The sequence below is a fragment of the Propithecus coquereli genome, unplaced genomic scaffold, assembly GCF_000956105.1.
Source record: "Propithecus coquereli isolate 6110/MARCELLA unplaced genomic scaffold, Pcoq_1.0 Scaffold985, whole genome shotgun sequence".
Taxonomy (NCBI): domain Eukaryota; kingdom Metazoa; phylum Chordata; class Mammalia; order Primates; family Indriidae; genus Propithecus; species Propithecus coquereli.
Genome location: NW_012156229.1, coordinates 388259 through 409918, shown reverse-complemented (window position 1 = coordinate 409918; position 21660 = coordinate 388259). Strand labels below are relative to the sequence as shown.

General features: G+C 46.1%; 1 protein-coding gene across 1 annotated transcript in view; it reads right to left on the bottom strand.

Moving 5' to 3' along the window:
- TNR (tenascin R) overlaps positions 1–21660 on the bottom strand; it is a gene marked incomplete at its 3' end in the record, with an annotated part of 354737 nt that overhangs the window by 35906 nt on the left and 297171 nt on the right. Inside the window, exons 3-6 of the mRNA XM_012665247.1 lie at positions 13721–14282; positions 10767–11243; positions 4590–4853; positions 1659–1774 (exon numbers count right to left, since the gene is read on the bottom strand). Coding sequence (XP_012520701.1) covers positions 1659–1774; positions 4590–4853; positions 10767–11243; positions 13721–14219 — 1356 coding nt within the window. The remainder of the gene's footprint in view (positions 1–1658; positions 1775–4589; positions 4854–10766; positions 11244–13720; positions 14283–21660) is intronic.

Sequence of the window (21660 nt, the reverse complement as noted above, 5' to 3'; positions counted from 1 at the left end):
GAAGAGGAAATGAGAAAGGGAAACTGGATGTTGGATCCAGGATTCAATATTTATTATCTATCTTTCTATCTTATCTTTATCTGTCTATATCTATCTATCTATCTAACATACATTTTCTATGCACATCTCTGGAAATGGAGGAGACAAGAGGGCCCTTTTTATGGCACTGCCCTTCTCCCCTACTCTTTGGTCTCTATTTATGTCACCCAGAGTGCCTATATGTAATTGATAGTCATACTCTTATAAATCAGTGTGATAAATGCCCCCCCAGTGGCCTCAACCTACAGACCACAATAGTTATCAAACCACGTGGGCATGCATTTGACCTTGGCATGCCCTGGCTAGCCCCCTCTTAGAGTTTTACATATTGGATGTAAAACAGGAGAACCTGTCATAATTCTTTCTGCCTGAGCAGCAACGCGACATGATTCTCTCTTCCCTGTTATAAACCCAATTGCCTGCCACACTTTATTGGCCATTTTAGCTCAGATAAGACATATAATAAAATACTTGTATAGAATGTCTGTTTAGATGTATTTATCTTGCCATGATATGACATGACTATATCCACATAAGAGAATGGGGACATCCAGGTTTGGTGGACAGAACCCTGGATCAGGAGGTGGAGACCCAGGTACTCATTGTAAGGCTGTCACCAAACGGGTGCATGATGTTCTTTAAGTTTTCTGAGTCTTAGTCTTTATAAACTTAACTACATGTAAAGTGAAGGTCTGCACCCTGTGAACTTGAAGGTCTTTTGCAACTCCAGCCGCCCATGATTCTAAGAATTCTGAAGTAAAAGAATGGTGAAATTATAGTCTTGTTAGCCAAAAACGTGTCATTGGTCATTAAGTCTGATGAATGACTGAAAAAATGCTCTTTGATGTTGAAGGATGAAGACAGAGGAAAGGAGTATGATTGAACTTTATATCCCCATGAATGGTATAGTTAGGGAGGACATCAGTTGGGTCAGCAAATTCTGGAAAACTGGAGCCAGTCAAGCACCTCTGGAAATTTGGAAAAGTAGGTTTTAGGGTTAGTAAAATAAAATACTGCTTTAAAGAGTAGAATGGAATCTCAGGATACTTTTAAACTCACAGACTGATAATATAATTTGTTTAAGGAAAATGTTGCTTAATTAATAGGTTACAAATCCATCGTGAATAATTCAGGTACGCCATGGTGTTTTTGCGTCATGCCTCTAACCTTTAGAGGTTGAAGCTGTGCAGTCTGGCTTGGTTTTGTTTTTTGGTGCATCTGTTTGCACAGAATGAAGCTTTGGGTTGACTATGTGACTGACTCAGTTTGGCTTTTCTTATAACCTAAAGAGAGGGTGTGGTTTTCGTGCTCACTGAAATCACGGCTCACCAAACCCTGGAGCCATCTCAGCAGAGAGCTGGAGCTGGTGGCTGCTTCCTGCACCCTTCAGTTACCTACGGCCAAGGTGCCACGCTCAGGGTCACTCTCGTTAGTCAGTCCTTACTACACCTTTGTGAAAGACATGTTCTATGTCCCAGCCATCCACAACATGTTCTTTGGTGCCTTTAATGACATGGACAGAGATACTGGGTGGTGCCTTCCTTGCTGCCACTGATTCCAAGTTGAAGGAACAAATACTCCAAATGAGGCTGCTTAGCAATTTAACAGGTGAGTGTTACCTTTGGGATGAAGCTGATCTCCCACCCATCGAAGGGGAATGAGAAGGGCTCCCACTGCACCTCCACGGTGGTCTCCGTGATCGTCTTGAATTGCAGCCCTTGAGGAGTGGGGAGATCTGGAACACAGCAATGTAGGTACAAAGTCACGGCTATCCCTCAGGATGGGGAGAGAGCACTGCCTGGTGCTTTGTCCTGGTAAACTCCCTCCACGTCGGGGGTGTGGTGGTGTCTGGTGGACAGTCCCAGTCTTACTGCAGACACAGTGAGTCCCGGGTGCCGGTGGCCCACTCCATTGTGTCCTGGTGCTCAGTGTTGGCAGAATACACCAGTAGACTTAAAACACAATCTGCATTCTATATAAGTTATTTTTACACTTTTTGTTACATAATAGGTTAACGTTAAAATGCCAAAGTCACACTTCCCTTACTAATGGGGCAAATCTTGGCATTTAATATATAATATAATGCCTTTTTCAGAGAACTTGAACACTATCTTTAGAAGCTTTACAGGATTCCTGGGAGGCAATATCATGGCTAATATCACTGTTCTCATTTTTCACACAGGAAAACGGAGGCACAAAGTTGGCTAAAGATGCAGAGCAAGCCAATTTCAGAATAAATACTAGAATGCTTTTCTTGATCATCTCTTGTGCATTCAGAGTATTTTGTTTAGCTCAAATCACTAAGTCTAGGGTGGTCTGAATTTGTCATTTCATGTGCACAAGTGAAACAAAGGCAGACACTGAGGACAATAGCAGATGCTGGGATTTTGCTCTTGTTATACTTTCTCCTTCTTTTCTCCAGTTCCTTCATTATTTTTCTCTTCTATTCCTCACTCATTTTTGCCTCACTTATCTTATTTCTTCTTTTCCTCTCTTAATCTCCCTCTTTTCCTCTCCCCGACCCTCCCCCCGCCCCAGCCACACAGACACATACACACGCACAGGTGTAGTGAGGTGGAAGTGTGCTTGTCCCAGTGGAGGTCCAATTACCAGCCCTAAAATACGACAGCAGGACTTTTCTCAGTTCCCCAGGGAGCCTGCTCCCATTCCAGCTTGGTCTCTCATGGGCTATTCCCGTTGGAAAACTGACAGATTTTCATCCCTCCTGTGAGGAAGTGTTCTCATGCTCTCTGGTTGGAAGGCAGGACTGATTGTGAACCCGTATCACGATCATGTCATGTCAGGTGGTTACATGATTTTGTCCTTGTCACCTGGGAGCTTGCCTGAGGGGATGCCCCGAATGGGCAGGAATAAGCGCCGTAGGAGATGGAAACCTCATCCCTGCACGTGCGTGTGGATCAGAGAGGAGACATTTGGGAGTCGGGCCAGACACTTGGGTGGTGACTCATCCCGGAGCAAGGTGGGAAAAGCAGATGGTGACCCGCCTTTCTACACAATCATTGTAGATATTTAAAGCCAGTTCTCAGGCACCAGAGGAATTTTGCTTTAAAAATTTTCCAATATAGACAGATAATTACAGGCATATTAACAGAGTCAACATTCATAGGAGGAGCCCAATAGTGTGACAGGATTTCTGTTAACTGAAAAGCAAGGGGACAAGGTGACTTCTTAAACCCTTTCCCCTCTGCCTGTCTCTGTCCTTGCAGCCTTCAAAGCTCCGCTCAGTCCTGGAGCTTCCATGAAGCCTTCAAGGCCAACTCTTCCTACCCGGACCTTTTCCTTTTCTGAACTTTCTTGGGATTTGTTACCAAATACCACTGTGCCATTTGAGACCTACATAAAATGGGCTCAAGTCTCTTACCCCTTACCCGGCGACAAGGTCCATCTACTGACCCGGCGCTTTCTGAGTCCTAAAAAACTCAGAACACTCAGGTGTTCTTATGGTCAACTGTTGGTCCACTTTCTTGTTATGGCTAAAATCTACGTATGACTCATACCTCACTTCCTTTGAATGTTCTCTTCTCTTTTCCCAGAATTTAATCAAGTACAGCCCCTTTTTCTCGCTATCTCCAAAGACTTTCCACGTGAGACACACAGGCATTTGTGTGCATCCAGGTTTTGTAGTAAACTTGGGTGAGGAAAATGTCTCTCACCTAAATCCCTCTGCTTGGCTTTTGAAATTCTAAAGTAATACAGGCTTATTGTAACAATTTAAGAATTTAGAGGTGAATAAAGAAAAAAATGCTTTCCTATCTCCTTCTTATTCCACTCTTTGATGTAGTCAGCATTAACAATTGGTATGTGATCTTTTGTATTTTTCTATGCTTAAACATATACAAAGTATAGAAGAACACCTATAGAAGTTTCCCCTGTTGTAAATAAAAAAGAAAAATTATCCATCTCTTATGGAGAGCAGCTAAGCTTGTTCTCTGTCTCTCTTTTTCCTCCCATTGAATCTTTCCAAACTATGTTCTAGAGCTTCAACTTTTATAACTAAAATGAACTATCAAGATATTTTGCTAACAAAAGACCATGAAGAAATTATGCCACCTCTCTATCAGGAGAAGTGGATGTTGTCAGCTGTGGTCTTAAATAAGATTTTTTCCCCACTCTGCTACGCACTCACCATCTGTAACATGCCATTTAGCACTTGCTCATTATACATCCTATTTCGTATCTCTTGGTTTTAAAACCCCAACTAGATTCAAAGTCTGTATGAGTTTTATATGTTACTTGACTTCTAGCCATAGTCTAGCTTGTAACAAGACAGTGCTCAATAATTAAATTGCTTTTTGTCCTTTTGGTTCTGTAATTTGTGAAAGGTGCCTAAATTTGGAAACCCTTAATCGGAAGTGCCCTGTTAATATTATGCCCTTTCTAAGTGGGTCATGTCTGCAGCCCTTCCCCTCAAGACCAATGACTATTTCAGGCATCCCCGGAGAATTAAGAAAAGACACTACCATCATGAATGTCCATGATCTCATGGAGGAGAAAAGAAAAATGAAGCAGGATGGGGGAATGGTACGTACGGGTGGCCACCTTGGCAGTGATGGGAAGGCTGAGGATGTTGCTAATGACAGCGTAGACGCTGATGTTGTAGGTGAGACCTGGCTCCAGCTCCGTGATGGTGACACCACTCCAACCTCCAGGCACCCGCTGCTGGAGCTGGAGGCCCCCCAGGGCCATCGGCTGGTAAGAGATCACATATTCCGTCACTGCCATCGGCCCGTCCCATTCCAGCTCAATGGACCTGTCGCTGATACCAGCCACTCGCAAGTCCTCTGGAGGGGCAACTACCGGGAGGCAATACACAGACAGCATGAGCTCAGAGGACTGCCTTCCCCATGCTGGACTCAACTTTCACCTCACCCCCATGCCACGTCTCTGCAATTCCACTGGGCTCCCTGGCTTTGAGTGATTCGTAACTCCCTTTGTGGGCAGGGTCCTGACTTTTCTGTGCTTAGCGTCCCAGTGTCCACAAGGCCATGAGCTAGCGGCGTGCTGCAGCCAGCTCCTACTGACTTGTAAAAGCCAATAATTTGCAAAACCACTGTTAAATACAACCACTATTAAAAATTAAATTTTATAAACTATATTTAAGCAAATTATATTAAAAACAAAGGTGACAAATGCTCAAAACTTAATCAATCTCAAAATATTTCACTACGTGTTACTGTTATCTATGTCCTTACGTTAATTCACAAGTGGCGTATCTCTCTGGTGGAAATACTATATATAATCGTGCAGGACTGCACATGTGTTCCCAGCTCTATGTTTAGCGATGTCATGGTGGGAGTTTGAATTTGGCCAGGGAGAGAGTATTTACACCATGAAAATAGGCAAATGCTACAAATCAGGGCTTTTAATTTTTTAGTTTTTCAGGGAGCTAGTTGTTAGATATTTAACAGCAAACCACCGGCCAGATAAAAACATTCAGTGGGCCTTTATTGTAGCATTTTCCCTTTTAAAAGGAGACCATTTAAGTTTTGAAAGAGATATAACTCGTGTTAAAGTAATTTGTATTAGCCTTGATCTTGGAGATGATAAAGAAACATTCTTGAAGACTTTGCTTTTCTCTCTTGTCCTACTTCTCAAATGCTACTCAAAGAGTCACCAAAGGTTAAAACAAATTGAAATAGCCTTTTGTGTACAGTGGCCTTGGGAAATGAAGGTTCACCAGTGGTATGGGCATTAAATGATTAAACTTTTAAGACTAATTAGAAGCTAACTCCAGTGTGGCTGTAACTGGACCTGCCCATAGGTTGAATCAAAGATCAGGCCAATATTTAAAGGGTCATAATTAACTTATACATTTATATGTAGTGGGGCTTTGATTACTTGTAGAGTTGTCCTTGGTTTTGAGTTTCTCCTCTGGGTAATCTCACCCTTTCACCTTGACAAGCCTGTAGGCCTAGGCCAGTGGCTTTTCACAGAACCACGTGTGTGGAGAGTGCCTGCCTCTCGTGCTCACAGGTGCCCCTTAAATCCTCAACAAAAGCAGATAGGAGAAGTCCATTAACTGATCTCAGGCTCACGGGATAGAAATTAGCAGTATATATTTGCAATGCCGGACATTTTTGCTTTGATTGCTTTTGCCCCAAACCTTTCGTTTAATAAAACAGTCTAGGAAGTGGAGCTCCCTCTGATTGAAGATGGCAAATGTTGACCAGAACAAAAAATTAAAAATTTATTTTTTAAAAATTTGCAAAACAAAAGCAATGCAAATGAAATTTAAATAATTAAACTTTCAAATGATGTTTTATAAACTTGTATCATTTACATTTTGACATTATTAGAGCATTGAACAGCACTGAGACCTTTGCAGCAGCCGTATTATGCACACAGAATGACTCCTGGACAAGGAAAGAATTGTTGCTACACAGAGCCCATGAGGACTGTGCAGGATTATACCCATCATTTATCATACGCTAGGTGGAATGCTAACCACTGTTACATGGATCATCTTATTTCATCCTCTCATTGACACTATGGGGTAGGTGTCACTATTACTCCTACTTTGTAGATGAGGAAAGTGGGTCACACGGTCAGCAAACATAAAAGCTAGGATTTGAACCCAGACAGAATGACTTTAGAACCTCTCAGCCAATATACAATACCACTTTACATTTGTATAGCATTTCACAGTCTATAAAACATGTTCAGACATACCATTTAACTAGAATTTCAAAAAAATCCTTTAATAGCAGCCCTATGAAGCAGTTTGGGTGGATATAATTATCCTAAACTTACACATGAGAAAACTGAGTGATTTGGCACATCCCAGGTTAAGCGGTTTGCCCTAAGTCACATGGAGCTGAGTCATAGCAGAACCGATTCTCCAAACCAGACCTTCTATGTGTAGAGTTCTTTCCCCGACAATTTGTAGAGCGGGTTCCGTTTCGTACCCGATGCCTTCTTTCGTTTATACACAGACCCCCAAAGTAAACTATATTAGGAATAATTTGAATGATATTATAGGACGTGATCTCCAGGCTGGTACTTTTCCTAGAGGTAAGAAAACTATTTTTTAAAAAAGCTTCTCTAGTGCCTGTCTCTTGTGATTCAACACACTGATCCCAAGTTCCCTGTGCAGGACTTGTCCTGTCATAATGACAGAAATGCCCATTCCAAATTTCAAGTCACCACCAACCCTTATGGCATTTGTAACATGTCAGAGTATTCCTTTTTGGTTCCTTCTTCCAGAAATAAAACTAATAATGACAATGGAGGGTGATCAAAGGAGAGCATTTTGGGATTTTAAAGCAAAAAAAATAGGGGCAAAGGAATTTACTATTTTGGAAATGTAACTTGAAACAGGAGCCTGGTGGCAAACATTGCCTCCACTTCTGACTGAGAAGTCAGAACTGGTGTCATGAAGGTGGAAGTTGTCTTGTGAGTGGTGGCTCAACAGAGACTACCACACTGGCCCTAAAACTTAGCAGTAGCCGTGTGCATTGGGTGTCAGTAATCCTTACAAACTGAAATGATATTGAACTACAGAGCAAGCTGTAAAAGAGCCTTATGCCTTGACTCAATGAGTTTATGGTGGGTGCAAAGTATCCTTCACTGAGAATAAGTCTTACTAAGTCTTACTTTTTTGGAGGTTCCAACTTTGAAAGTTGAGGAAGCAGGCTGTTGAAAAGGAAAAAGAAAAACATGGCTTGAAACATTGGGGTTGCTTATCTGCAAAGATGCCACGCTCTTTCCTTTTAAGATCTTGCTTAAATTTTGCACTTATGCGGTGAGAGCAGTTGGAATTGGTTCTGGGATGTGTCTTCCTCCAAAGAGCAAATGGTTTCAGGTGCCAAAGGCTGGGCTGGTGGCCGCCCTGACAGAGGCAGAGGCTGACAGTGACGGATCTGCACAGGTCTGACTGAAGTCCAGGGAACAGCTTTCTGGATTGTCTCAAGAGCCTGCTCTGATGTTTCTTTCATCCTGCTGACTCACAGGGGGTTCTGGCAGCTCCCTGGCCAGTCCCCGCACGAACCACCATCACCGGGGGCGGGCATGGACAAAGGGTTGATGTGCTTCTCCACCTCGCCTCCAAAACCTCATTTTTTACCATTTGACAGGACTCAGCTTTCATATCAAAAGGGCTACTTCTTCGGGTATGTGGCTTTAACATTTTTATTTTTCAATTCTGTTCTACTTAGCATCCCAGAGGGGATTAAAGAGTGCTAGAAGTTGGTAGGAGACCAGGGTTCTCATTCTTACTCTGCCATTAATTAGCTGCCTGGCTCTAGGAAAATCTCTGTCTCTCTGGACTGCTGCTTTTTAAATCTGTAAAATGAGAAGAAGCCTGGAGGAGGTTCTTTCTAAGGCCTGTTTCAAGTGCTCATATTCATGAATTTTTTGTTCTGTTATCTGTAGATGGGCAGAAAATGGAGGCAGAAAGCTTGAGATTTTGTCCCGTGGCACGCTGTGAGCACAGATCAAGGCCAGGAGCAAGCGCAGTGGCCCTGGCAACACTATTCAATCGCATTCGAGCCCTGCAGACCCAGGGGACCTCAGAATGCAGTCCACGCCATGGGCAGCTGCTTTCTGTGCCCTTGCCAAAGAGAAGAGAATGACCTGTAAGGAAGTGTGTTTTGTGTTTCTCCATGTTTTCACTTTCCTTCCCTTCTCTCTCCTCTCCTCCCCCCTGTAGGCAACGGAAGCAGTCGTGCAGTAATGCCTGCACCTGGCCAGAAATGTCAGACAGTGGATAAATAGCCCCTTCTCCTACAGCCTGTTCACAAAAAGCAAGCAAAGTAGCACTTTAGATAATGACCTAGATACTTCTCTGGGAGAGACCTGTGGCACTTGGTTTAAAAGGCAGGCCCTAAGAACAGACCTCCTGCAGTGAGTGGTGCCTCCAGGGTTGCTATAGAAACAGATGGAGATTATGCAACTGTCCTTCCTCACATGCTTTGGGAGTCTGTAAAATAATTTATCTGGGCCTACAGAAGTTTTCCTCAAGCAACACGTGCCCATGGTTTGGACTCAACCCAATCGTAGCTGTGCTAGCAGCTACTGAGTCTCCCCTGAGGTAACCAGGAGGGTTTATCTCCAGTTCAGTTTGGACCCTGGCTCAGATCAAGATTTTATTTGCAAATGGACCCATCCCTGTAGAAAAGCAGGGTCAAGAACATGACAGGTGTGTCCAGGTCAACAAAGATGGAGTCTACTAAGAAGCACGTGAGTGATAGAATAGCATTAACACAGCAATGGCCCAAAAGGACCCCTCCAGGTGGGGCCTCATAGAGCCTCATCCTCTAGGTGGGGACTGGAGCTATGCGCCAGCCTGCTTCCCGAAAACTGCCTGGTGACTTCGGATTCAGAAACAATAAGGCTTGGCTTTAGCCTGAATTTCATCTAGGGACAATTGGTATAGGGACTATCAATATTTTTAGAAAGATATTTCAATTCAGTAAACGAAATAGGGAGGCTACATGAAATAATCGAATATGGAAAAAAAATTAAGAAAAATTATGAAAAAATTTTTTTTTCCTAAGCCACACATTATTATTGTTTTTCTTCTCATTATTGCCATTGATCTTTTAAACACATTTAAGTTGAAGTGACATATGCAGGAAGCTCATCTGCCGCCTAGGTGGGGACCACGGATGATGCTGAGGAACAGAAGGCCGTGCCGCTGGCTTCACGGGGTTTCTCCCCTTACACTGATGTCACATGGTTGATCGGAAAATTCCCAGAACTGCTCAGTTAGAAAGTTTTAGAATGTTTGATTACTGTTATTGTTTACTTTCAATCTTCCCAGTGGGCACTCTGAGTGCTAAATGGAAAGGATCAATTTACTTAGTCTGTACCGCTTAAACCACAAACAAATACGTGAGCAACAGTCACCGATTGAGTCAGAAGAGGATGAGCAATAATGAAATAATCTGATTCAGGTAAAAAAATCAGCCCCAATGAGATATTGGTATTTTTCTCACTGTTGGATTTAGACCTCCAGTTTAGGACATCACCTTTCCCTCAGTTTCCATAGTTTCCACTACATATGGGATTGGTTCCAATTTGTTACCTGGGCATCTGGAACAAAGTGAGTCACAGCCTTTCAATATGCTGGACTAATCGTTAGAATGTTCGTTGTTTCTCAGTGTCTTTAGTACTTTCTTCCTCTTTACTTAATTCCAGGCCTACATTTTTCTCCATGTGGACACACTAGATCACTTCATAAATTAATAACACCTTACAGCCCGTAAGGTCCAAGATAATTAGACAGCCCCACGGCCTAACCACCATCTCTTGCAATAGCATTGTCAAAGTTTTCCCCAGCATATGGCAACAGGTGAGGGAGATATTTTTGAGCAGGTGGAACTCTTGGAATCCCTCTCAGTTAGAGAAGGGCCTTGCCTCAGGGGGTCCCATGACCTCATTCTCTGCCCTCCCCACTGTAAGGACAGTGGCGTGTTGTCATCATTGTTTCCATTGCCTTTGTTCCAGTTTTGGGGGTCATGACCCAGCTCTCAGCCTGAACGTGACCTTTTCTAATTTCTGCTCTTTAGCCCTTGTAATCTGCCTCATCAATTATTATTGACTCAAGAAATCAGCTCTCTTGGAAAGCGAATGAGTACTACCTGACTGGGAATTGTTTTGCGGAAAATTCACCTTCCCTTTCATCCCTCTTCCCCAGCTGCCTGGAGGTGTCCAGTTAGTTTGCTGGACCACCCCTGCCAAACACCCCGCGGAGTCCCCCTTCCTACCTGCTGAGCAGTCGGGGCCCTGGTAGCCCTCTTCACAGACGCAGAGCCCCTCCTGACACTGTCCTCGCCCACTGCAGGCGTTCGGACACTGCTGCTGGCTGCAGTCCTCACCAGCGTAGCCCTCCTGGCATAAACAGGTACCGTTGACACATGTCCCCTTCCCCGAGCAGTCCCCGGGGCACCTCAGCTCCATGCAGTCCTCGCCGGTGTAGGGCTCTTCACAGACACACTCCCCGTCCACGCAGAGCCCCCGGGAGCTGCAGTCTGTCGGGCACCGCAGTTCGGAGCAGTCGTCCCCGCTGTATTCGCTGTCGCAGATGCACTGGCCGTCCACACACACGCCACGGCTGGAGCAACCCAGCGGGCAGTAGGGCTCTGAGCAGTTCTTGCCAAACCAGCCTTCGTTGCAGATGCAGCCACAGGACTCAAGGCTAAAGTTGCCGTGGCCACTGCAGTGAGGGATATAGTCCAGTTGTCCTGGAATGGTCAAGGAGAAGGTCAAAGGGCAGCAGTGGCCTCTCCTGTCAGTGGTGCTGGGGAGGAGTGGGCAGACACCTCTACTCATCGTCTGAGCACATTTGTGTTGCTGAGAGTCAAGCTCAACATGGTTTGGTACATATTCAATTGAATAAACATTTTCACCTAACACAGGCTATCTGTGCCTAGCACAGTGCTGGGGGCAAAGATGGATGAGATCCGGCCCCTTGTGTCCAGGAGCTCACCTTCAGGGTGTCTGAGGTTGGGTTCCCTAGAAGTAGACCTTAGATGAAGATCTGTGCAAGATTGATTTATTGGAAGGTGTTCCCAGAAAAGACTCCTAGGGAAGAGGGGAGGATGGTGAAGGGAAAGTGCCCAAGCTGGGTGCATTGTCGGCAAAGATCCAGGGAGAGCGACCTGGGTTCAATCCTGCAGGTCACATCTCATCATGGGTTAAGGGTGGTTCCTGGGGGCATGTGAATTCCTAGACCCCTCATTCTCTCTTTGGGAAGAACAAGAAGGATCCAACAGACTGAGGACAGCCCTGTGACAAAGATACCCAGATGCTGGCTGTGGGGACTGAGAGGCGCCCAGGGGGATGTAGGCTGAGCACTGAGCCGGCTCCGCAGAGGAAGTTCATACATGGTACAAACCTGTCCTGCTCCCTCCCTCCCTGCCACTTAACCAATTCTCATTCGTCAAAACCCAGTGCCAGGGCTATTTTAAAGGCTTCCGAGAAAGTCGGTCCACTTAGGATCTCAGGATTCTATGCATATCTCTGTCCTCGCCCTTACTGCGGTAAAACCGCCATGGTTAATTTATCTGTCTAGCGTGAATCCAGTAAACTTATTAAGTAAACAAAAAGTGATATCTGCTCAGCATCCTTCTCTGCACTCAAGTAGGTAAAGTCCATTAAGTTATATCCTTGTTTAATTCTACTACTTCCCATGGCCCCCATGACCTGAAAATATACTGCGCTGACATTGCTTAACATAGCTCTTCCTGGCAGACTTTTTCCACATCCGTGAGGGATCCTGGTGGAAAAGGCCCGCTTGTAGAAGCCACGTGGCTTCTCGAGCAGCAGAGTCCATGTCCACAGAAACCTAGGATTTCCCGCTGTTCTCCAGACCCATTGGAAAGGTGAACTGACCTGACAGTGCTCACCAAAGACCAGAGGACTGAATCACTGGGCTCACTCTTCTATTCTTCAGATCGTTATTTACAGTGTTGGTTACGGGAAGAGGAGGTGAGAAAAACCCATGAAATATTTCACTGCTCAAAGACTGCCTGGTCTTGCCGTGTCTCAGGGTGAGCGTTTCTGGCATCCTTCTGGAGCGTGGGCCTTCCTGGCTCTGCTAACATGGCACTCCTGCCCCCTCCTGCTCTCATCCCGTGGAAGCGTTGAGATCAGGGGCCCTAAACGGGTGAGTGCTTAAGCCCAAGGTAGCAAGACAAATGCCTCTTCTCATCAAAGCACTGAATTGCCTGTGTCTAAGGTAGCTTTTGGGAGAGGAAAGCTGGCCACAAAAGGGGACAGACACAATTGCTGCTCACTGGGGGCCCGCTGGTAACGGCCACTATTTCTCTGGTGCGTTCTAGAAGCCAGGCTCTCCTCCGGAACTGGCATGTGTATATTTAATGATGCCTTGCTGCTCTATTCTAGCGCCATTTGTAGATGAGGAAAAGCAGGCACAGGCTGGGAAACTTGCTAGGAAGATCATAAGCTAGGAAGTGACAGAGCCAGGATCCACATGTGGGAAGTCTAGCTCTGAAGACTTAACCACGTCTCTCAGAGAGGTAAAGGTAAACTCGTAAGGATACCAGTTGGAGAGTGGGCAATGCTGGAGGTACATCCCTGGAACATTCAGCCTTTTGGAGGATGGAATGAGCTCTGCGTGTGTGTTGTGCGTGAGAGTGTGTGTGTGTGCGCGCATGCGCGTTTGTGTGTTCATGGAGGGGACAGGAGATAAAAACTTCCATCTTGCTGGAGAAGATGGGGACAGGTCCGCTGGGACCTTAATGACTATCATTTACTCAGATGGGAGAAAGGCTGCGACTGAGTGAACAGCGCGGCTGCGTTTTCTGGTCCCTCAGGTTAACATGGATAGATATCAATTCAGCAGCCTGTGAAAACCAAAGATGAATGAAGACAGACATCAAATTCCCTGCTCGCCATCGAAGCCGCTGTGCTGAACCGATGTACCGTTACCTGACTCGTCCCCCCAAAATCAGGTTAATGTATTTCAAACCAGCTACGCTGTGTAGAGAATCCCTGCACTGAATCCCCCGGGAAGGGCTGCATTTATGTCTTACAGACGTATTAACAGAAGCTACAGACCGGGGCACTTTTTTTTTTTTGACTGCATGAAGGGATGCTGGTTCCACACGGAGTGCATTGCTCCCTCCTGCTTGTTCCCCGTCTTCTCAGCCCCCTCTGTCCCCTTCCAAGACCACCCTGCAAGCTCCCCAGACTCTACCTGTGGCGGCGCTTTCTTGGCAGCAGTTGGCGTTGCACTGGTCCCGCAGGACCGACACCTCCCGCTCCAGCATCTCCACCCGGCTCAGCAGCTCCTGTAGCATCTGGGCTGAGGTGGCACAAGGGCAGGCCTTTTTGGGGAGCTTGATCCTGTGGGTGAAGGTGACCTGGCTCTCGTGGTCTGAGGTCTGGCCCGTGTACTCTGCCAGAGTCTCGTCTTCGGCACTCACCTCCTGCTCGGCAGAGGCCTCCAGCCCCGAGGAGCAGAGGCTGTCCAGGGGCACGTTGATGTTGTACACGTGGTTGAAGACCATGGGCTGCTCTTTGCTGGTTGTGTTGTAGTTGGCAACGCCTCCTTCCTCCTCCATTGCCTGTCTCTGGACCCTTTCTGTGGTGACCTCCAGCTGACACTCCGAGGGCTTGAGCATGGAGCCCAGAAGGATCAAGTTGACGCCAATGAGCATGTTCTTCAGGACCACCGTTTCCCCATCTGCCCCCATCCTCTCAGCCGGAGCTCTGGGTTTAAGACCGGCCTGCGGCACACAGCATGGAGTTGCGGGAATCTGCAAGACAGCCATGGAACAAGACAACCCCTGAGCCCTGCGCCTTGGCACCATGGCTCTTCACAATCCTACATAGCTAAAGAATAGGCAGCCAAAGATTTTCAAGGGGCATCGGGAAGGGACAGTGGCTGCCAACGTCATAAAGGTCCAGGACTTTGTCCATGAAAATGGACAGTGCTCCTGCAGAAGCCTATTTTGTTTTCCCAAAAGACTTTTCTAGAACACCTGGCCCTGGCCCTCGTGCTGGGCAATGGTTCCTACAGGCATGTGAGGGCTTGGAGGCCGTGTAGATGGGCTACTCATCTGAGGAGGACTCAGGGCTTCCTTTGTTCCGGCTGAGAAATCGGATGAAGGGGACCTGGAGCCTTAGGTGTTCTCTCCCATTTTCCCGGGTATTTGTTGTGGCGGGCTCCACCAGCCGCTTCAGAATAACTTCTTCAATAACTCCTCTAAGCTCATCTATTCAACGCAAGTCGACTTTAGAATAACCAACCAGGCAAATAATATAGTTCCAGGTAATTGTGATTGTTAATAATCCTTGGGCACATTTGTGATTATCAGGGACTGTGTGAGCTGAACTTTCTTTTAATCTTCTCATTAGTATAGTCCCAGCGCTCTGTGACGACAGGATACCTGTCTTCCGGGCTCCTGTTTAAATTGCTAAAATAATGAATTAGCTCCTCTGCTGGTTACCTAGTCACCAAGAACCACAGAGTATAATAAATTCACAGTAATGCAAATAAGTTTTTCAGAAATTATATTCCCTTTGTATTCTCTATGTAAAAGAGAAAAGAGATTTACAAACTTCGATTCCGAAAGCAATGTTAGAGCTACTAGGAAGATTAAGGACTAAGGGCCCAAGTGGGAGTCACTGTGAGTCTGAAAAGAAGGCAGCAAGTGCCGACTAGGATGACTGAGTGTGAGCTGTGTGCAGATCATGCTCTGCCCCGAGCTTGTGTGACCCTCAGGACCACGCTGTGCTGGGGCATCGTGCGTAGCCCCATGCTGTAATGGAGGAAATTCGGCTTTGAGAGGTTAAGGTTTGAATGCCGGCCCCACTGACTCCAAAAGCTGTGTTCTTAGCTACTATACCCCAGAGTCTTCCTTGCAAAGGGCATTCCCTTTTCTCTGGTCTCTGATGGAAATTGTGTAAATTCTATAATCTCCCCAGAAATGCTAAGATTAGAGACTTTTGCTAGGGCCAGATTCAATGTTCCTTCCTGCAAGAGCATTCTTCTCCCATCTTTTCCCTCCTGTCCCCTCAGCTATCCCCCCAAACACAGACTGGATTCATGCTGCACCCTTGCAGGCCCCCTCCCTGCTTGCTGTGATTGCCACACCAGACCACGGCTTCCTTTGCCTGCTAAGCCCACGTCGGTCAGGCCACGTCTCACTTGCAGCAAGTAATCGTCTCCCCAGGACCGTGACAGTGCCCAGTACATAGATGTTGTGTGAATACATGAGCGGATGTATGGAAGGATGGAAAGATAAATTCATGCATAGCTGCTCAGAGGGAAAAAGGTTGAATCATTCTCCAACTCACTGAATCCCTCCCCATTATCCTCGAGTAAGATATTGGTCTCTTCAATTTCAGTTCTGGGTTGATTTTATTAGGAGTAACCTGTATTAGTGACTAGTATAAAATCAAGCCTTATTATTCAGCCCTTATATCATATATTGGACTATAGTCTGTCCTTGTTTTCAATATAGAGAGGAAGCAGGGCAGAGCAGAGCTATTGAGACTATAGATTCTGGAGCTAGACTGCCCAGGTTCAAACCCCAACTCCTTTGCTTTCTAGCTATAGGAAGATCACTTAACCACCTTGTGCCTCAGTTTTCTTATCTGCAAAGTGGAGATAATAATGGTACCATAACTATAGGGTTGGGCTGATGATGGAGTTATTATCCGTATTATTCTTACCTAATACTTGGCGTTAGCTAAAATAAATAAATATGGTTTGCAGACAAGTAGAATGATTGTTCTGGTTTTTTCCCTGTTCAAGGACTGCTCTGAAATCATTGGAACATATGAAGTATCTTATCCGTCAATGGACAGCAAGAAAGCCCAATCCTTAGCATACCCTTGTCCAAAAGTGGGTGAGGTCCTTGGAGTGATGTGGGAGAAGGTGATACGTTGGTCACTTCCAGATGAGATGAATCAACCTTGGGATAAGTGGAATGACATGGCTGAATCAAATTGCCCTCCTACCTGTAAGTTCTTCCCAACCCCCCTCTCATCCACGGCTCTACTTGCCTTCCATTTTGAGCTGCTCCAGGAATTACATCCTTAAGTGTCACTGGGGCCCTTCCACCACTGAAAGTGTCCCAGGAACAGCTCTGCTATTAGTCATTTACATACAGGAGAGCCCTTAGTTATCTCTCTTACTGAACTAAAGTCTATTCATCTGATCCATATTGATATTGCTGAATAACCTTTTCCTTCTGGGAATTGTATAATTATCACCTAACCCCTCATAGCACTTAATGCAGCTTTTTTGCACATAGTAGACACTCAATAAGTAAGTGAAAGAATAAACATTATAGATGAAAAGGAAGACAAGTTATGGGAAAATAAGAGGGAAAATTGTTAAATTCCACACTTAGGTCCAAAGCAACAACTACAAAATTATAGAGAGAGGGAAAGGTGCAGCTTTGTGTGTGCAAAGCACTTAGATTTTAGTCAATGACTAAACTCACTGGGAGTCGGTCCACAGTGCGATTTTTGTAACCCCCCAAGTCTTATTTAAATTTGGGATTTATTAATTGAAATATAGAACAAAGGACACACAAGGAGTTGTTCTGCTCTCTACTGCACTGGGCATTGGTCACTTCTCGGTGGCCGGGAGGTTGGAAGGACTCAAAATTCTTGTCCTATGAGAGAAAGGAACTCAGCATTTGGGTCCAAAGATGTGAAAACTCAGGGAGTACGTTTGTTCATTTTCTATTCATTCATTTGACAAATATTAAGTACCTACTATATTCTGGTCCTTTTATAAATAGAAATGTCTTTCAAGCATATATATGTGTGGACAGGTGGGGAGCAGACAGTAAATAAATACTGGAAAAAGTAATCACGTATACCATAAATAATTGTTATATGATACAAACTATGTGATATTTAGTGTGTGATCAGGCGGCCTGCATTAGCGTTTGTGTGAAGAGGTGGTGATTGCAGCGGAGAAAAAGAAAAGAAAGGAGGGAGCAGGGCAGTTAACAGGGTGGGGGCATGTGGACGTCTCCTCGGCATGGTCAGGACAGGCTTCTCTGACGGTGACGCTTAGCGGAGATGGTGACAGAGTGGGGCGGCAGCAAGCTGAGCGGACAGGGAGGAAGCTCAGCCCAGCCCAGGGAGCACCGAGCGCAGGGCTCCGAAGGAGGAGCTGGCCGGGGGAGTTGGACAGACAGTGTGGCTGGGCATGAGAGAGGGAGGGGGCCGCGGGGGAGAGGAGGAGATGGGGCCGGAGAGGTAGTGGGGCCAGACCACATGTGGCTTTGTAAACCACTGCGAGTTGTCTGGCTGTTACTTTGGGCATGTGGTCACTGCTCTCAAACGCATCCACGTATTGAACCTTTATTATGACCTCGCCTGTCCTCCAGAAACTCTCAGTCTCATGGAGGAGATGAAGACAGGAGCAATGTAACGACAGCGCAACGTGATAATCACCTAATACACAGAACGCATCGAGAGGGCGGGAGGTGATACAAGCGCTCCGGGGGCGGCAGGGAGCGCCAGGCAGAGTGAGTGTGGTGACCATCAGGGCTGCAGCCAGGTCTTTCTGGCTGGCTTTGCAGGTACATGGTAGGACTACATTTCCCAGCCCTGTCACTAGTTCTGTGATGACGAACCGGGAGAGGAAATGGTGTGTGTCATTTCCAGGCTGGTGCATTCAATTGCTGACGGGAGACCTTCTAGAGCTTTCTCCCTCCCAGGGTGACTGGCAGCGTTCAAGATGGCGGCTGCTCAGTCAGGCCGGGTCCTGCTGACTCACAGCGGACATGCAGAGTGGGAAATAATCCTCCGGTTTTTGACGCACAGACTTTTGGGATTGCTTTTTCCCACAGCGTAACCTACCCTATCAGGAAGTAACGCAGAACTCGATTTTAATGGATTACTCTTTGGGCAAAGAAGGCAAAAGTTCACTCCATTCAGAAGAAATTGCATTTGCTCAGACTCTCAGTGAAATCAAGTATTTGAAGAGCTGTCAAATGCCAAGGGATTGGACCTTTATATGGCAAAAGTTCCCAGGGAGCTGGCTTCCACCCAATGGGAGCATCTACAGGGAAACAGGTTTTGTCCCAATATACAGAATAGCTGTTCTACTAGTGAGAGCTACTGGATTGTCAGGATAGGTAGAGAGTTCCTGGTCACTGGAGGTGTTCAGGCACCAGCTGAAACCCTCCTTAATGAGAATGCCGATAGGGGATTTCAAGCATCAGATGAGAGATTGGACGGAAATAAACATTAAGATCTTCTCTTTCCCGAAACTTTACACATTCATGGTCTTAGTGGGCTTTGAAAAGTCTGCCAACTGTAATACCGTCTCTATGAGTAAAACAACAGAACTTTATTCTTCCCCAGTTCTGGGGGCTAGAAGTCCAAAAGCAAGGCATCCCTACGGTTGGTTCTTCCTGAGGACTCTGAGAGAGAATCTATTCCATGCCTCTCTCCTGTCTTTGGTGATTTTTGGAAATCCTCAGGCATTCCTTGGCTGGTAGATATATCACTCCAATCTTTGCTCTGTCTGCATATTTCGTCCTCCCTGTGTCTTCACATGGTCGTCTTCCTGTGCGCACACCAGACATACCGGATGAGAGGCCACCCTACTCCTGCATGATTTCACCGTAACTTAGCTACTTGTACCTGCAATGACCCTATTTCCAAATAAGGCCACATTCTGAGGTACTGGGGGTTAGGACTTCAGCATACCTTCTTTAGAGGGGATGCAATTCAACCCATAACAAAAATCAATGGTAATTGGGCCAAGCCAAGCACTTTCTTCATATTATTTTATTTATTCCTAGCAGCAACTCTATAAGCTAGCGAGGAGTGATATTTGGGAGTCAAGATGCTCCACGATTGGTCTGGTTGGGCTGGCACCAGTCAGAAGGGGGCAGCAATCAGACCTGCCGTGGACAACCAGGAGGGCTCTGCGTGATTTGGCTGTGATGGTAGGTCCCCTTTTTACTTCCATTATTTGAGATGAAGAAAATGAGCTTGAGGAAAGGCCAACGAACCTGACAAGATGGCGCAGTTAATGAGAAAGGAGCCGAGACAGAACCCCGATCTTGCTGACCAGAGTCTGTGCTTTGAACTGCCGTTTGCAGCCAGCTTTAATTAGGGGCTGCATACCGTGCTCATGGAAAGACTTAAAGCTCTTCTAAATCAACTCTCTCCTCTCCTGGGTTCAGATTTAGGACTTCCTGACAGCGATGACTTTTAGCTTAATGTTTTCTCTACCGTTCCAGCCTATCTCCCCAGAAATTGCTTCTGTCTTCCTTGAGAGGAGGCTCGTCTGATGGTTCTGTATTTAAAAGTACCCAGCCTCCACTGTGTCCCAAGAATCTGGAGTGATTCTAAACCAGAAAGCCTTGGTCTTAGAGGAGTTGGGGGACATTTTTTTAAACTTGTCCTCCTCCAGGACAATTCTCCTCCAAAGCAGCAGTTATAGAAAACCAAGGCTTTGCATGAGCTGCCTCTGGCTTCCCTCACTTCCCCAAGCTCCCCTGGGGTGTCCCTACCCAGCTCAGTCACGAGCCAGTGTTAACCACACCAGCACTACCAACCTCTCTGCTTCTGTCTTGCATTGCTTTTCCGGGGGAAGGCAGAGACAGAGGGTGGGATGAATGGCATGAAGTGCTCCATTTTTCTCACTTCATCTGAGGCCCGCTGAAGGGGGAAAGGAAGTGAAACTAACGTTTATTAAATACCTACTTAATAATGCCCCAGTGTTGCTAAGCTCTTGTCACTTCATAATTATTTCAAAGTGGCTTTCTTTCTTGTGTCCCTGGAAGCTTCCATTTCTGGCTCTACTCTCTATCTCCACCTGCTATTCCTCTGTATTGCAAAGAATCCTGACTGTTCTGCAGGTGAGCTCTTTGCTTGGCACTTCTCAGTGATGCTGGTGGGAAGACTTTTGCAACCTCCCACAAGGAAGGCCTGGCCCAACACCATGGAATGTCCTGAGTGCTGCATTAGATATGTTTGTCTCCTTTGGAGGGGTCCCACCTGTTCTGAGACCCATGCCGTGCCTTTGGTGTGGGGCAGTGAGTGTGTGGTTAAGCCAGCTGCAAAACCTTTGTCTCCAAAGGCAACGTAGGAGGCTTGAGGGCACTAGCAGAACTTCCTCTCTGCCCCTCACTGTCTTTGCATATCTCAGACAAGTCATCAGACTGGACCCAGTACGACTCCAGGACTGGAACCAAAACAGGCCAGTCAGAGAGATTAACTGGTGGTAGGAGAAGGAGAATGCCATGGTCTGAGTGTCTGTGACCCTCCAGAATTCATATGTGAAATCCTGCCCTCACGGTGATCATGTTAGGAGGTAGGGCCTTTGGGAGGTGATTAGGTCACGATGGCAAAGCCTTCATACACGGGATCAGTGCCCTCATAAAAGAAGCCCTGGAGGACTCCTTGCCCTTTCCCCATACAGGGACGCAGCAAGAAGGTGCGGTCTAAGAACAAGAGAGGGAGCCCTCACCAGACTCAGAGTGCGCTGGCACCTTGATCTGGGACTTGCCAGCCTTTAGAATAGTGAGAAATAAATTTCTGTTGTTTATTAGCCATCCAGTCTATGGTATTTTATTATAGTAGCCTAAGCAGACTAAGACGGGGGGAAAAGGAGGGAAAATCAGAGAAGGAAGGTGGAGAAGAAAAAATGGAAGAGAATTAGGCTGGTGAGAAGCACACAGGAGTTCCACAGGTAGAGTGAGAAAATATAAAGCTGAGGGATAGATAATAGACCCAGGGTTCAATGACGCACTCGCAGTTGTGAGCAAGACAGATGGCTAATGACCCCGCAAATGGGAGAGCAAGAGAGTTGCAGTGATTCCATAGATTGATACCCAAGAGATCCGAGCTGTTCCATTGATTCATTTCCTCCACTCCAGCGTCCTTATCAATATAATTATCATGGCCAGCGGCAGAGGTGTCTCTGGGTAATTTGTAAGAGGTGGATAACAGCATCGTCCTCCAGGCTGACTTAGTGCCGTGTTAATGAGGTGCTCCCACCCCTCCAGGGAGGCCTGCGGGGAGAGGTTCGGGTCACCTCAGCTTGGCTGAAGCTTGTGTCCTTACCTAAAGTTGTTCTTAAGTGGCTTTTTATCCTTTAGCCTTGACCTCCTCTGGCTTTATTTCTTCACACTGAAGAGCTTTTCTAAG